We start from the raw sequence: 18,568 nt of genomic DNA on the forward strand, positions 1-18,568 counted from the left end.
TCATCACCAAAAATATTCTTGGAGAGCGGCTTTGATATAGCTGAAGTGGTGCTTTGCTCTTTAACTTTGGATGGATTTTCATTCTTTTTGGGTGCTGGAAATGCTCCAAACAGATCATCAGCTGAATTTAAATTACCAAACAAATCTCCTTCATCAGAAAACAAATCTTTTTCAACAAACTTTTTTAGACTTGATAATGTTTGATTTCGCACTACTTTCAGATGTGGAAAAAAGGCTGTTGGAGGAATCAACGCTGGAGAATAATGAGTCTGAAGTATTTTTTGAACTACCTGAGCTTTCTTCACTTCTTGGTTTTTGTATTGAAGAAGTAGTATTTGAAAAAATACCACTACTATCAGATGAAAATAAGTCATCGGTAAAGAGATTGTGAGAAAGTCCAGACTTGTTACTGGAGAATAGACCTTTACCAGAAAACAAATCATCTTCTTCATCAACTTGACTGTTAACATCACTAAAAGGTGTAGATTTTCTCATTGCTGGTGTAGGCTGTGAGTTTTCTGGCATACTGACAGGAGTTTTCACATTTTTCATTGAGTTACTTTTAATATCTCTGGTGGGTTTAACTGATTTCACTTTATTAGAAAATAAATCATCTTCACTTTCATCATCATCAAATAAGTCTACATTCTTCTTCTTAGATACACCAATTGGAGGGGCATCCTTGGATGATGAAACCTTAACTGATGGTTTTTGGGCTTTTGAAAAAATATCACTATCATCATCACTTTCCCACCTAAAACAAAAACATATATATTTTGTATATGTATGTATGAATAACTGAAAATATTAAATAAAGGTAGCACAAATCATACTTTATATAAAATTATGAACACTAACTACTAAATAAATTTAAATTGACATTACAATTTCTGTTCAAAAGTGAAGATTTTAGAGGGCCTTTGTAAGCAAATCAGAAGGAGCAAAACTTAAATTTGATACAACAGTTCTCTCTTAAATACCAACGAGAAGGTAAGTTTATTTATTACATTATTATTAATGTTTGCAAAGTTTTCACTAAAGCTGTGTAAATATTCAAAATTACAAACCAAATACTGGCAACTATTCAAATACTGTACTTGATTCAAAATGGAAATTAGTAATCCAAAGTTTCAGGTATTACTGTGGTACTGTATATTCTATGTAAAACACAACTAATAACCAGTATGAAATCAAATGAATAAAATAAATTTATCAACCAATTAGATTTTTTCCTGATAATGAATACCACATATTGTGTTCATAAATATGATAAAAAAACTTATGTCTGATCTCTACTTCAGGTGTCGAAACCCAAGACATAAATAACCATGCATAAAATTAACATATTATCAAACAACACAACTAACACATCATAATTAACAACATTAATTAACAGAAAATTAATTCTATATAAAAAAAACATTATAACTGAGACTCAGCACAAACAAGTCAGGAGATGCACAAACTTAATTCAGACGCTGCTACAACACATGATCCACACACCATGGTAGGCAAGTGGAGAAAATTGAGCAACACACATATAATTAGCATAGTAACCACTAACCCATGAGCCTAAACATAACACACTGTTCTGTTTGTCAATATCTTGTTTATGAAACAAAAGGTCCTCTAAGTATGTTTTATGTGACTTAGTTACAAGATTAACTGCTAAATTGCAGTGTCATTGACTATTGACAATATACACTCTGGAAGAACTGACAACTACAAACAGCAGATAGTCTACTTAAATGTTGTTTGTTCATGACACTAATACTGTACTTGATTGTAGCATTAACAGAATCATGGTTAACCCTACATCGGGCGCTAAACGGAGTTTTCCTCCGTGTATTTTTTATTATTAAAAATAGTACTACTTTTCTGATGTTGGCAGTCGTTTCCCGCAGTGTACTTCACGAGCATCTTTCGGGGAAGCGAAACAATAGCCTCCCTCTTATCTTTGTCAAAATCTGTCAGTATGAGGTCTACTTCCGTGCGAGACTGGACGATTCCTCCGTGAGCGCCCGATGTTGTGTTTGTAGTGCTTGGACGAAATCTCTGTGAGCGCCTTATTGTGTTTAGTTTTTATGGAGTAATAATCCGTGTGCGCCTAAATGTGTGACCTGTGATGGTTTCTTTTTAAGTTTTACAATATATTTTATTTGAATTTTGTGAAATGGAGAATGAAGACGAGAGACTTGTCAGTACAGTACCCGTGTGATAGGGAACATTTCAGTACTGTTTATGGAGTGAACATTGTCGTTATAATAACCAGAAGGAAAGGTTTTAAAACTTTGTGTAGTATTAAAAAAAAATTTTTAGTAAAGAATAAATTTTTATTTCAGAGTAATAATTGACATTACATTGTTTAATAACTCAAGAATTGAAGTAAGTTGTTTTTGTAAGAAGTTAAAAACTAAGTTAATTTCCATATATTATTACAGTAGGTTAAACGTTTTTACAATTAATTGCATTATTCCTTAAAATAAATCATGTTGTTACTATACAATAACATTTTTGGAGATTTTGAATTTCTTATTTGGAAAATTCATTACATAAGAGAGTAATTTTTATTTAACTTCTAAAAATGAATATATTACATTGTAATTAAATCCGTATGAATATTTAAACAAATAAAAACAGGTTAAACGACTATGATATCCATTATTCGCTAACCTGGAGGAAACCTCCGTGAGCGCCTGATGGTGTTTCTAATTTTAAGTGCCTGATGGAGGGTTAAACTCTACAGTTCATAATTCACAACTATTTACACAGGAATATACCATATTTAGTAGTGACAGAAATTATCAGCTTACAGGTATAGGGAGGGGAGGAGGGGTTTTAATTGCTGTTAAAGACAAATTCAAGGCTGTTCAGTTAGTTAAAATGGAGACAGATAATGAAAATATTTGGTTGAAGTTAATATTTTACAACGGATTATCCTGCATATTTTGTGTCACCTATTATACTCAAAATTCTACGTTGCATGTATATCATACCTTATTTATCAATCAGATATGTTTTAATTTAAAGGTGAAAAATATATTGATTGAAGGCGATTTCCATTTACATTTTAACAAACCAATTATGATTTGTAAAAGGGCAATTAAACATGCAAACAATTACTGTTTTTAGTGAACCGTACATATTATCCTTAAAGAATAATATGTAAAATTTTCTCTGTTGTACTTTGCATTTGGTTTTGTCTGATATTTCTGATTTTAAACGATTTTGAAGAATTATATCCCTTTGTTACCATTGACAAGTAGCACCCAGAATTGATTTTGGATGCTCTTAAAAGAAAGAACGTTCATGTCAAACTAATAGTTATAATTATTACAATTACAATTTTTTCAGACGTAATTTTTATTTACTTTATAATAAACAAAAAATATCATATGGGACGAAATTTTTTTGAGAGACGATTTAAATTTAACAGTTGAAGCATATCGCTGCAAGTTATATGCAGCATATCGCTGCAAGTTATATACAGCATTGGATTTGCATGTACCAAAAACTCAAAAAATATACCAAAATATACCAAAATATCCCAAAATATCCGCTATGGTTTACACAAGATTTTAAAAGAAATTTATAAGATCAAAGAGAAAAATTGTCAAATATCTGTTTTTAAATTAATATTAAACCTTGAGGTGTGAAATTGGAATAAATTAAACTTGAATTTGATAGCTACACTCCTAACTAAGACTAAAATGATTTCTATAGAGTGCTGTAGTGTTGACCATTTATAATTGCTAGTGCCGGTCTACAGGCTTCAAACAACAGTTCAGCCAATCGGTTAAATCAATCTGTGGCTATTAACTACTAAAAAAATTAATTAGTTAATTAATTTTTACAACAAATTATTATAACAATCAAAGAAATCTAAGCAAATCAAATTTGGACACACTCAATGGCTTCGGGGATCCGATACAAAAAGTAAGAACTAAAACTTCTGACCATTTAGCCCCTTCTCACAACCATCACTATTTGATATTTTGTCTGTCTAGGTGTAACACCGTTCATTTTCACAACACAGAACGTGTGGAGATGTAATTTCCAGTCTTTACTTACCCATTGAAGCGTGAGGCATCATGTGTTGTATAGTGCACCTCTATTCTGTTGAGGTATTTTGCGTGTGCTTCTCCACACTTGTTTTAGAGGCCAGTTCTCAAGTATTTGTTTTAGTTTTTCATATACAACTTTCTGTTATCAAGAACGCCATTGGTCTATTGCCTTGATTTATTAGTTTTCATACATGCTTAACCTTATGTTTTAACATGTGAAGAAAAGGACACACACTAGTCCTCAAAAAATATAATAATTATATATATATATATATATAAACTATATATATATAAAATCTATATATATATATATAAACTATATATATATATATAAATACAAATTTTTTATATATATAAATAAAAACTATATATATAAATTAATTTTATGTACAGACATAGTAAAATTGGAGTTCACATGTGATGAACCTTTTGAGTACCTGAAAGATTTTTTGCAACAAAATACCAGTATATATTTTTGCATATATGGGAGACTAAAAACTAGCTTCCTTTTTGTCATGGAATGGATGTGAGATATTCAATTTAATTCGGAAGCTGTTTGGTATTGAAGACATTGGCAATCATGTTTGAGGCATATGTGGGAGAAATGTATTGGCTTTTGCTTTTTCAATGAACATTTCAGGATTTAGGAGAAAAATCTTTAAAATTTTTCTCGATTAGGAATTTTGTTTGGATCATCTAATAAGGTCTGATAAAACATACGTATAGTGACAACCAAAAATCTCAAGTGCTCTACTTATACATATTTTGGATACGTTTAAAAAAGTTCTTTTGTGTTTGATTCATAAGTATTGACAATTTTAATTTTGTTTTAAAGTATTTTTTATTTAAGAGAATTCAAAACCCTAGGAGCCCTTAGTAGGCTCTGTGGCACTCAAAGAATCAAATATGGTATATTGTTTGTGAGAAACCACTAACACGGTTATCATGATTATGGTTCTGTTGGCTATGGCTAGAAAAGTTACCTGTCGTGTTGATTAGATTTTGATGATGATCTTTCAACACCTTCGTCCCTAATTTGATTTCTTCCTGGAAATGGATTGATATCTGCTCCAAATATCCTCACACCTCCTGCAGGTATCTGCACACAACAGCGACATGTGTGTTACGTTCTATCTATACATTTTTATTGATAAGCTATCATTCTCTAACAAACAGTAAACCATGTGGCTGATAAACTACCTGGATGTGTATGGGACAATTATGAAGATGTATTTTATTGATTTCAAAAATAATTAATAACACCAATTACTTGAACACGTAATTTTGAATTGTAATTTTATTGGCGAGAATAACAGCTTAAATTTTATTTTATCTTTATACATAGTATGGTAACAAATATTTAATTTTGATTTTTTGAGGAATTATTTTTTCTGGAACTCCCTAAGTAAAAATAATATTTTATTTGAAAATGTCAGTACAACCATGTGTAACCAACCACTGATTTAGATGTGTAAGCAACCTATGTTTACATTAAAAAAATTTTTAAACTGACTCTCATACCTCCAAATGTGTTATTTTGGGATATGTAACACACTTGTAAATAATTTCCTTGGAGTAAAAATATGTAGGAGTACAGTTGAAACAGGTTCTATTTCCATTTGTTTGGTCACATACACCCTGTAGTTCACCATTAAATTATTTATTACACCCTGTAGTTCACCATTAAATTATTTATTACAACTAACAGATAGCCCCATGTCAAAGTTGGCATAACCCATGTGTGTCCCTTCAATATTTGAATTATCTACCATTACTATATGATTTTACATCAACATATATATTAAATATTATATTACATGCTAGCTTACGAATTTTCTTTGAAATTTTAACGAGGCATCGACAAATTTATAATCATGAGGCAAAAATAAATTTACACACTTATAGTGCTCATCATGGAATGATTTTTATCTGATGAGTCATCACTTACTAGTCTTTATCAGCACCTTTCCCCTTGTATAATTGGCATTGATAATGCTGTGTGAATAAAATATGATCAAATTTTGGAATTTATTCACTTTTTTCCGTGTGCTCAGTAGATCTACATGAATTTTGAACTGAATATGAAATTGAGTTTTTACTGAACACGCGAAACCAAAGCTATCGATGTACGATGGCAAGACTTACAGACTTCTTGGGCTCGACCAGGTGCGCAACAGGAAGGGGTCCTCTATCAACAAACAGATCCTGGTCCTCTTGAACACACACCGGTAGTCGACCTGAAACATTTTCATCTTATTCACCAAGTTTTATATATTTTTTATTCTATCAACTAATTGCTTATAAGGTATAAAATTTTTGAAAGCTTTACATAAATGTGCACTAAAACTTCTAATTACATACATAAATATGTACCCTTATGGACACTTACCTTCCATAAATATATCACCTTGATATAGGTTCTCATACTCTAATAAAATTTTTTTACCTCGTTACATAATTCAATAATTAATAATCTTTAGTTCGAGACGGGTACGAGAACTCGAATTTTGAATAGATTTAATTCAACACATAAAACTATGATCAGGTATTTGAATGACACCGAAATGTAACTTGTCAGAAATGAAAATTTATTAACTTAAACAATTTCTTGAGAGAGAGAGATAGCCCATCCTAAACTTTATAATATCCAAATGAAATTGATTCTATATGATGTTTCCTACTTATTTAAAATTCCCTTCTTAATAGGGCCTCACATCTATACAGAATGTTCTTTTCTGGCTCCTTGGACATCGTGGGAAGATCGTCCCTAGCCGTTTTCTCTGGCACAAAGCCTCAAAACTGATTAGCTACAAGGTAATATACTTTAAACTTGCTCACCAAACACAATTTACATCTTATCTAATGAATAAAAATATTTATTTCATATTACACTACTTTAAAAACAAACTTATCTAAACTTGTACCTTGATAAAACAAGGAAAACATTACCTTCTAGGGTAGCTCGCAATAGAAAGAAGGAGGCTACATCATGCTATTCATAATCCTTAGTTATAAAGCTACTGTGTCACTCCTAATTGTACATATCCTTACCATATAAAATTACTATTTCACTATGAATAACTGATTCATTTCAATTGTTTATATTATAATGAATTGTTATTTTAAACAGTCTTGCGTATTGTTACACATAAAATAGGCTATAATGTACATTTGGTACAAATGTCACTTTATACCTGTATAGTAAAAAATTTATTTTTGCTTTCTTATGCCAAATATAAATCAAACTGTAAAAAGGAAATTATGCAAGGTTAAAAAAGATCTAAAGAAATGAAGTGGAATTTGCAACATTGGGAATCAATAATATGTTTATAATGATCTCTAATAAGTGTAAGGCAGCTTGGTAGGTCAATAACACAGAAACGAGGAGGGAAAGGAGCTGTAGTAAACAAAACCATACCTTTCTTTTCTCTACTGAAAAGTTTAACAACTTCTTTGTAAATATTTGTAACATTTAGATTACATTTAAATCCAGCCAATAATATTATAAATATAGAACAATTGCAATAAACTCTGAATTTCAGAAAATATTTACAGTTAATCAAATTGTATATTAAAACAATTACACAAAGTCTTACATATGTTCTCTAGCTTATTTGATGAACTGGATGTTTTTTTGGGTTATCTATCAAAAGTGTTTTAAACTTACCGTTACCATTACTGTTTTTAAGAAAGGAAATATCCCATGTTACTTTGCAAAACAAAATCAGTTTATTTATTTAAGTCATATTTGATAGATAGATTTCAATTAGTTAAAATTGATTGACAACGCTCAAGCCTACTATAAGTAAAAAGCAAACTTCCCTAAGACTTTGTACTTGTGATGTTATTTTAATTGTTTTTATTAATAACCTCCCAAATTTCTTATCTCTTAAATTTGTTTTATATACTAATGATATGAGGTGGTACCAGGAAGTTCCCAAACTGTACTCACCAGTAGCCTCTGCCTCAATAGCCGCTGAGTCATTGTGCCGAGTTTCGTTGTTATGAGTGGTTAGGTTATGTCTACAAGTTGTGCTTTGCTAACGGGCTTGCATCAAGTTTTGCTTTAAACTTAAGAAATCATCAACAGAAACTTTTGCAATGCTTCAAGAAGCTTTTAAAGAATATTCACTGAGCAGAACACAGGTTTTTAAGTGGTACGCTCATTTCAAGGCTGGCAGAACTTCAATTGAAGATGATCATCGTTCAGGACGGCCTTCCACAAGCAAAATAGATAAAATTGTTGGAAAAAATTCTGACCTCATTCATGAAACTGTTGTCAGACAATAAATGACTTATGTAGTCGGTATTAGCTATGGAAGCTGTCAAGAAATTTTAAATAAAAATCTAGGCATGCATCAAGTTGCCGCAAAATTTGTGCAGCTACGTGTTGATGTGTGCAGTGAACTCAAAGAAACATCTGAAAGTGACTCCACATTCATACTCAGGATCATAACTGGTGATGAAAGTTGGTTTTATGGTTATGATCCAGAAATAACACAGCAGTCATCAGTGTAGAAAAGTCCACAATCACCAAGACTGAAAAAGCTAGATGAGTGAGAAATGAACAAAAACAATGCTCGTGGATTTTTACATTAAAGGCTATTTCCATTGTGAGTTTGTGCCACCTAGTGTTGCAGTGAACTTTGATTTTTATTGTGACATTTTGAGGCGTTTGAGGAAAAGGCCTGATTTGTGGAAACACAAAAACTGGCTGTTGCACCACGAGAATGCTCCAGCTTATGCTTCCATGAAAACAACACAGTTTTTGGCCAAAAACAACATGGCTACCATTCCACATCCTGCCTAATCGCCAGATTTAGCCCCTTTCCTTTTCTCACTCCCAAAAATGAAAATGCATATGAAAGGTTTCAGTTTTTTACAGTGTTCTAGACGTATGAAAAAAAAAAAAGTAGGAAGTTCTTGCCGAAAAAGCTGTTTTTTTGACTTTTTCCAGTCGTGGAAAAATGCTGGGTTCGTTGTATCAACACAAATGAAGCTTATTTCGGTGATAACAGCCAATAATAGCCCAGGTAAGAAACAAAAATTAGCAGACCTAGTCCGGAAACTTTCTGATAGCACCTCGAACACCATTGTTAAGTGTAAGAAAGAACCTTAATCGAATACTATAAGACTAATATGAAACTTTGTATTAGATTTACTACATATTGATATAGTCTTGTGAGTGGCTTGAAAATAATAAATTTTTATTTAAATAAATAAGACAGAATAAATTGCTTTTAGTTATATAAATACATCTAGACTGTACTTAATTGGGTTGACCACATACACCAATACTAGTCTTACCACACTAAAAATTAGCAGGACCGACAGTTAACAACACATAAGTTCCATATATGAACAGGGGCCATACTACCTTTATACTAAAATATTTAATATCTTCGTTACGTGATCAAGCAGGGAAATATAACTTTTGCATTAAAAAGAAAAAAACTGTGAACATATTTTACTGAGAAATCTTTTACTCACCTTATATGATTATTTTTCACTGATTGTTTCAAATTTTACTGAACTTAAGTTTACAGGTTCTTAACTGTATAAACTGTACTGTTATAGTGAATAAAATCATTATTGATTATAGAAATCAGTAGTGTAAAATATTGGCAACAGTTCTGTTTTACTAAGAAAACTAAAAAATATACCAGTAGGGAACTTGTTTTGAATGCTCATTATTATTCTGTTGATTGTTGTCTGTTAGCATAATTCTTTAGGGAAGCTCACATGGAGCTCACCAGATTGTTATATGGCATAAAAAAAAATTAGATGTATTATGTAAATTAGGGGAAATGAATCATGTAGACCTTGTTTTATCAGTCTTAGTATTTTAATGTTACATGTAGGTTTATTTTTCACCTGCTGATGTATGCTACTTAAGAGCACCATGTAGGATTATTAAGCATATGTAGAAATTCAAATATTACATACCATCAGTTTGTGACAAATTAACCCTACTAGAGTAAGGCTAATGTCTGTAAATAGTTTTAAAATAGTTCTTAAAAGACGGGTTTCAAAAATTCTTTTTACAGTTCCAACGAATTTAATAATGCTACATTGAATGACATACCATTTTCATTACAATACTTATTGGTTCATTAATATTTATATTATAGTGTTAAGACTTACTTTTATAAATAACAGATCTAAGTACTATTTGTTATTACTATTCAATTATACACAGAAATACAAAGTGCTAAATCAATCCAATATTTTCTTCCTTAATTGTGAACGAATACGATGAACTAGCAATAAATTATAACATCAGAAAAAAATCTTACTTAAATCATTACCAAGCAGTTGGATTTAACAACTTACCAGATCCACTCTTTCCAAAGTCTTCACTGGTCTTCTTCACTGGCTCAGATATGTTAGAACTTGGGGCCGAAGACACACTGCTGTCCGCACTAGGTGGCCTACATTAATACAAATTACATTTCACTTTCGTTATTTTGATTTAAAATAGTTTATTTTATTCTTTACAACACTACAATTAAAAAAGCAAACATTTTTACTAAAACTATCTTAGTATAATTTAGCAACACGTTCATGAAAATGGCTAAATTTTAAACTGTTTTATATACCGTTGAATTTTTCAATAGTAATGGTAAAAAACTGTAATCGGTTTTTTTTATGTTAAACATCTAAGTATAATGAGAAAAGTATAGACTTCACAATTTAGAAAAAAAATTTCAGTATGTTTTTTAAATGTTTCTCCCTATACCCCAAGGGGTACCTAAATATACGTTTACCTAAAAAATTAAGCAATCATGCGTCCAACGGTTACACAATAGTCTGAGATATTTCTTTAGGTGCGGGCTCATATTTAACAAACCACCAAGAAAGGCAACCAATAAAAATCCAATAAGGAAATGCATAGTAACGTGTACTCCATCAAGCACACTATGCGCTTTACGAAAGCCTGATGTGTACCCGACCGGGTGCACAACAGCAGTGTGAAAATCCAGATGTACCTGACGGAGTACACATCGTGTTAAAGATAACAATGTTAATATTGTGTTTTAAAATATACAATTATCTCTTTAATTTAAAAAATTTGAGTAGTTAATGATATATACAAAGAGGTACATGGCCTTACCTGTAATTGCTGGAGTTGTCACCAACAACTTTCGGAATGTCGTCCTCTAAAAATGAAAGCAATTTATTACAAGTTTGAAGAGTATGAGTTGTATCTAAATAATTGTCTGAAAATGAATCAATAGGTGGCCTAGGTTAAAAGTTATCTTGTAGACTCGGCCAGAGTTATCTGACAGAAAGCTGACTCAATAGTCACTGTTAGTAAGAAGGTAGCCAAAGCCAAAAGTTGTTTGGTTCACTACATTTCAAAATCTGCAACCTGATCTCTTCCTCAGGTAATAACTCAAATAACTACAATTTACGTTAAAATAACCAAACTTGTGTTGTGTTTTGTTATGTAAAAACACTATTACTTTGCAATGCCCTTTAATCCAGTTAGAATAAACATTATACGTATATAGTATAGCAATACAAATCTTAGATTCTACAACATTTAGAAAATTTATTGAATTTCTATACCATTTTTTTCTAAAAAATACCAACATAAATACAACATTTATTTTTGAAATTAAAATGTATTGCACTTTTTAAATCACGACTTATAAATTTGCATTTACCTAATATATCCATTTGGGATAGTTATGATACAACTTTTGTTAGGTTTGTATGAAAAGCAAAATTTTATACGGACCTATCAAAAAACCATTGCATTTTTGGTAAATTTGCTAATTTTTATATGTTACTATAATATGTATATGTTGTATATTTTTACACAGTACTTAATATTTTTTTCATATATCATAAAAACTGCGTCTCTTGGTTATTTTGGATTTTTCCAAAATTATTTTGGTACACGACCAGGAAATTTATATTTGTTGTACTGTGCTAAGATTGCTCAGCAACCACTAGTTTTTGCAAACTAATTTTTTTATATGAGTTCAATATTGACTGGTGACTGGACATACAAGTGATTACATAACCTAGGATGTCAGCAGTCTGGTACACTTGGCCACTGTGAACTGACGTATACAGTAAATGACTCGCTAGCCACTATTAATGAATAGATAGCCTAGGATAAAAACAAACTTAGCTACTGTTATCTAACATAAAAATGATTTGCTAGGCTGGAAGAAGAAAACTAATAGTTTAAAATCTACAAAATTAAATAGAAACATGGACTACAGTTTTTGCATGATTGATTTGAACCACTTAACTCTAAGCAATCCTGAAGATGGAGTCATTGTAACTAATTTAGAAAACTGTGCTAAATCTAAACTGAATGTAAAAATGTTTATCTGTGCTGATAGTCATGGCAGAAATCTGGCTTGACACCTTATTAAATCCCGAAAGGTGTAAGAAGCAGTACGTTTTGTTAGACCAAGAGAACAAACAAGACAAATACTAAATAATGGAAATCTTGAGGAGGCAAATCTCAATAAAGAAGATGCCTTATTTATTGTGTGTGGTACCAATAATGTTGTCAGAAATGAATCTGATGAAATTATAAATCATATATCTGGATTATTGGATACAGCTAAACAAACTGTGCTACATAACTTTTTGTTTGTATAGTGAAAATTTTCCAAAAAGGTGTGACTTACTAGACTGGTCATGTGTCACTTTTAAAGTTAAAAGAACTAACCAACAACTAAAAAAATTAGCAAGGAATACAGTAACGTATCTTTGGTGGAGGCAAGCAATGCCGTAAGGTACCTGCCCACCTGCCAAGCTCTCTATTCAACTAAAGAGGAAAGTGGCTGACAGATATGATCACTATACAAAAAACCACAAGAGAGTGCAGTTGAGGGAGGAGCCTATTTTGCCCGTGACCTTGGAGCGGCCAACGAGAACTGAGCGACGTTGCCAAACTTGTTCCCCGCTGTAACCACAAGCCGCGCGAGCAGTCCAGCGTTCTTAAAATACTTAATCGTACCGCTCGAAAGAAATGTTAGAGCTGTCTTGAATTAATTAAGTACGTATTACAAAATGTAATTTTACGGTCATTTAAAAAAAAAGTACATCTCTGTAGCTTATTTCCATGTTTAGTTAAATGGATTGGAATAAATTATTGAATTATATTACTCATATACGAAGATCGTAGGATTAAAATCTTTAGCCGATAATATAAATTTAAAAAAAACATAAAAATACCGCAAAAAAAAACGTTAATTTCCCGTATTTAACAGTTAGATAATACCATTATCACTGATATATAATAAGGCCATTACATGTTTGCATAGTATAATCATGTTATGCTAAATGGATTTTTCAATTTGGTAAGAAAGTTATCAATACATCTGAAATATATGTTCTTTTCCATAAATATACTTATTCAGTATATAACGGGTGGGAATTGTTGCCGCAACGGGTTTTGTTACGCACTTCGGTTCTCATAAATGTATAACCATTTGAAAGCATTTTTCCTACCTGGCTATTAATAGTCTTGAATCTGTGTTATGTAAAATTGTTTTCCACACGTGGATGATTTAAATATTTAAACTGGCCATAGTTGAAAAAATCATACAGCACAAGTATTTATATAATATGAATGTACTTTTCTTAATAAAATTCTAAAGTAACGGTTTTTTATAACATCCAATGAAATTTGAACCACAGTACATAATAGATGATGTTAGACGAGTGAAAATGTGGAGGAAACGGGTGAAATACCTGTAAACAAAAGCCGCACCAGCCAGCAGTGGTGGCAATACCAGACGGATGAGTCATACTGTTTCCAAGAAACAGCCCCCCTCCCTCCTTCCGGTCTCTGACCGTCAGTCAGTGCCTATTGTATAAGAAAACCAATGATGGTAGAAAGTTTTTATTGGAACGAAATGATATTGTAGCGGCTCGTTTAAAATTTTTGAGATTTATGCAAGAGCTTAGAGAATCTGGTGATTGTAGGCCCATATATTACCTCGATGAAACATGGGTTAATGAAAACCATACTCGAAAATACATATGGCAGGATACGACTGAGTCTGGTGGACTAAAGGTTCCTCTCGGCAAAGGTAGAAGATTAATAATTTGTCATGTCGGTTCGGCAAGATGGGTTTTTGAAAGAATGTAAGTGGGGTTTTCGGTCTAAGACATCATCCAGTTCGGGACTATCACGATGGAATGAACGCTGAATCGTTTAGAAAATGGTTTAAAAAAATTGCTATGCATTTTGGAAGAAGGCTCGATCATCGTTATGGACAATGCTCCATACCACTCAGTACTCGCCGAGAAAATTCCAAATTCATCGTGGAGAAAGGAAGAGATTCAAAATTTGGCTGTCTCGAAAAAACATACAATACTGTATGAAAGAAACGAAACCAGAACTTATAATGAGGGTTCTCCCATATAAAACCCAACAAAAAACTTATGAACTCGACGTATTAGCCAATGAAATGGGACATACAGTTGTCAGGCTCCCTCCTTATCACTGCCAGTACAATCCCATTGAAATGGTATGGGCTCAAGTGAAGGGGAGAGGTAGCACGTAATAATGAGACATTTAAAATAACCGACGTTGAGAAACTTGTTCATGGTGCTCTGGACAAAGTGACTAAAGAAGGCTGGCAATCAAGAGTTCAGCACGCAGAAGCCTTGCAGCAAGCTGATTTTGAAAAGGAATGTATCCGCACAAGTGTTGTAGAGCAAATAATTAATAAACTTAGCAGACAATTCTAACACGAGTAGCAGTGAGGCAGAAAGTGAAAATGAAGAAGACTCCGAGGTTTTTGGCTACGATATTGCCGCCTGAGAGCGAATAAATAATATACAAGTGCAAAGGTAAGAATATTATTAAGTCAATCATGCTTTTTAACGTATTTCACTTTAAAATAGTAGGCCCTAAAAGTTATTTAGTGGAAAATTTTGATTATTTTCATAATTTAAAAAATATAATTGTTCGATAATTTTAAAATTGATTGTATTGTTATATTTTTTTAATTATTTCCAATCAAGCAACACGTCATGCAGTGTCCAATATAAGCAACATGTATATTAATTTTGTGTGTGTTTAGTAAAATCGATTAAATCACTGAAACGATTGTTGTATCGTATGGAAATAAGCAAGTACTTTACTCTGACTAACTGACGGGACGATTTTGTTTGTTTTAACCGATGGTTAGTTTGTAATAACACTAATAAACTATACAAGTAATTTAAATATAATTATAGCAAACTGTCAACGCATTTTAAATATTGTTTTTCAATTATACTGATAAGTTTTAAATGTTCAGTATCAGTGTTAGTTGTGACAGCGCAGCGGTTTATCAGCCACAATGCGCCAGCCGTGCCGGGGCAGCGGCAGCGGCAGTTGTGTGGCAACGTCGCGCAGGCCAGTCCATTCTATTGGTCGCCGCCAACTGCACTCTCTGGTGGTTCCTTGTATAAAGCTATTGCCTCCAAGAAACCAGAACAACCTGCTTCGGTTGTCTACTTAGTTCATCTGTATCAAGCTGCCATTAATGATCTCTAAGCAATGGTAACTGGGATAATTGAATTTCCGATTCCGCTGGAAGCTCTAACAATCTCCACATCTACTACATCGTCAGAAGCAGAATGCCTGTATGCATCATCGACTGTTAAATTGCCGAATCTTGAAGTCAGTAATTTTCTTGCTATCTTGCAGAGTGGTGTTCTTTTTATAATTTTTCAACGCTATTATTTATAATAAAACCTCACTAAATAATGTGACGAAGTTCCAATATTTTTTAAGCGTTCTCTCGAGTGAACCTAATCAAGTCATTCGCTTTCTCAAGAGCTAAATGGTTGCCTATAACTTGATGCATAACAAACATACCCCACATCGACTAATTATGCTGCACCTTAATCAGCTAACTGACGTTTCAAACATCTCAACTTCATCCTTGAAAACAATGAGGAACTTTGTCAATCTCTTTCATGAAATACTCAGGGCTTGCAGGCTCTCAACTATGAAGTGGTACAAAACAACCCTTAGCTCTCAGCTCTCGTATTCCACAAGATGGGCAATGTGTTGACACAACGCCTTAAAGTGTACCGCTCTACTCACTATAAGAACCAATCTTCATTAGCACCCCGATATCAAAAAGATTGTTAGATTCCTTACAGAAACGATCAAAGAGGACGAATCAATCACTCACCTTCCTTCCTCCCTAAATCAATATATGGATACATTGTCTCCTTTAATCCGAACAATGCCTCAGTAGTATACTATTCCTTAGTAAATATAAAATTATTTAAACACTTCCTGTGTTACAACAAGATTTCGGACATCTGCTATCGTTATACGTTACAAAATAAGAACACCTGTTTTGAGAACTGGGATTATTCCTCTGTTTCAGGAGGCCTCTCCATTGTTTGGGTTTGTTCGAACCACTCAAGACTTACATGTATACAAATGTGTTTTCATCATATACATGTTTCTGTTGTCACGTTAAATTCTGACAAGATTATCATATTGATTAGTTTTTAACTTTTTGTGTAAGTGTAACCTTATGTCTTAAGATTTTTTTGACATCTGAGGAAGAGAATATGGAATCTAATCTATTCTATTCTATCCTCAGAACTCAGTGTTTTTTATTTTTTTAACAAATAAAGATGGCAAATGTTTTCATTTATATAATCCTTTAGTTTACGTAATTGTTTTAACAAATACTGTTTATTTAATTGTAAAAAACCTGATGTAGAGAGACAATACACGTTTTACAACAAAACAAAAATCTGAACCACTTACAAATAATTACAATAATAAATATTCAACAGAAATATTATAGACCTTATTAACTGATCTTTATTCACTCTTAAGTTAATGTAAATGCACGCATCATTTTACTAACCTGGAGCCCAGAGATCCGAGGGTTGCCATCTCGAAAACATCCTCTTCTGATCATCCTCAGCCTCACCACCTTCAGACAGATTTTTATAACTCCATTAATTTTCCTTTATTACGAAGCCACCTCACAACTCTACTCTCAAATAATTTTTACCCAGCAGGAGTCCACGGTCAGTCTTGAGCAGGAAGTGTGACTGACACACATCAGAAAGATGTTTAGAGTAAATAATAATACTCTTGTCAATAATAGTTCTTTTAATACCTACTTAATAGACTAGTGATTTGTAATCATATCTTGATAAATTCAGCATCTTCTGTGAAAAAATCCAAATGCATGGTTATATATAAGTCTGATATACGAGGGTCATCTGGAAAGTAAGGTCCGTTTCGCAGTAACTTATTTGAGCAGCGAGTGACCAGCGCAATGCGTATGCGTACGGACGCCCAGCAGACCTTACAAACTGATTCTGTTTGTAGTGAAATTATTGTAGAGTGCTAATTTAAAACAATTGATCAACTCACCGACTGCAAAATACGATCAGTTATCCGGTTTTTGATAGCAAGGAACGTTCCACCAGCGGATATTCATAGATAAGTGAAGTGTGACACTAATGCAATGAGTGACAGCAAAGTGTGGAAGTGAGCTTTCAAAGATGGATGGGAAAATGTCCATGATGAACCGAGATCTGCCCAGCAATCAGTGATCAGATCACGGAAGATTTGGCCAATTTCGTTGATGAAAAGATTTGTGAAAATCGGCGATTTACCATTTCATCATTAGCATTAGAATTTCTGACTGTAAGTAAAACGAAATTACACAAAATTGTTTCTGCACACTACAACACTGATGATGAGGTGAAGAAGCAGTTAAAGTTTGGTTATCTTTAAGCGGCAGACTTCTACAACATTGGCATTCAAAATCTCGTAGAACGTAATGACAAATGTTTAAACAAAAATGGAAACTATGTTGAAACATGAAAGATGTCACGAATGAAATAAATAAGTTTTTTGAAAAATGTTATTTATTTCTTATAATAAATCAGACCTTACTTTTCGGATGACCCTTGTATGATTGAAGTGGCATCCAAAATAGAGAAAAAGTGTATTAGTACACTATATAGCAGTACTTACAAAAAGTAGAATGCAGATCAATACATGACCTCATAACTCCAGGTTTCGACTAGTCGTGCACTATATTAATACCAAGAAGTCAATCGATTAATCATGACTTCAGTTTAGCTGTAATTATTATTAAAACATTCATACAAACGTACACAATTAGTTTATTGAATTATTTATAATGCAACTGTTCTTGTATACACTGAGTACAGGTATAACACAGTGCATAGTAGTGAAAGAACTACCTGAGGGAAGAGAGGAATTACTAGCACTGACTGTCGACTGCGACTGAACTCGAGGCAATCCCAGGCCCAGCTGTAACAAGTCATTACTGTCACCTTTCATCATAATTTCTTATCAATCTCAATTCTAGCTTAAAGATACCTTTGAGCTAATATTGAGCAATATTAATTTAGCACTTTAACTCCTAGAAACTCTTATAGTAGTATGTAATCAACTCATAAAAATATTCTTCTACAAGACATCACATCAGTTTAACCACAACCAAAAGTGTGTTTGATATTTG

The 18,568-nt window shown here is 32.5% G+C and overlaps 1 protein-coding gene across 1 annotated transcript in view; it reads right to left on the reverse strand.

Annotated features, from left to right (window-relative positions):
* Positions 1-25: 25 nt before the first annotated feature.
* LOC124369875 (WASH complex subunit 2-like) overlaps positions 26-18,568 on the reverse strand; it is a 51,295-nt gene continuing 32,752 nt past the window's right edge. The window contains exons 7-13 of the mRNA XM_046828011.1: positions 18,288-18,357; positions 16,928-16,996; positions 11,179-11,224; positions 10,398-10,495; positions 6,210-6,301; positions 5,048-5,163; positions 26-754 (exon numbers count right to left, since the gene is read on the reverse strand). Coding sequence (XP_046683967.1) covers positions 172-754; positions 5,048-5,163; positions 6,210-6,301; positions 10,398-10,495; positions 11,179-11,224; positions 16,928-16,996; positions 18,288-18,357 — 1,074 coding nt within the window. The 3' untranslated portion in view covers positions 26-171. The remainder of the gene's footprint in view (positions 755-5,047; positions 5,164-6,209; positions 6,302-10,397; positions 10,496-11,178; positions 11,225-16,927; positions 16,997-18,287; positions 18,358-18,568) is intronic.

Source organism: Homalodisca vitripennis, chromosome X (assembly GCF_021130785.1).
Source record: "Homalodisca vitripennis isolate AUS2020 chromosome X, UT_GWSS_2.1, whole genome shotgun sequence".
Classification (NCBI taxonomy): Eukaryota; Metazoa; Arthropoda; class Insecta; order Hemiptera; family Cicadellidae; genus Homalodisca; species Homalodisca vitripennis.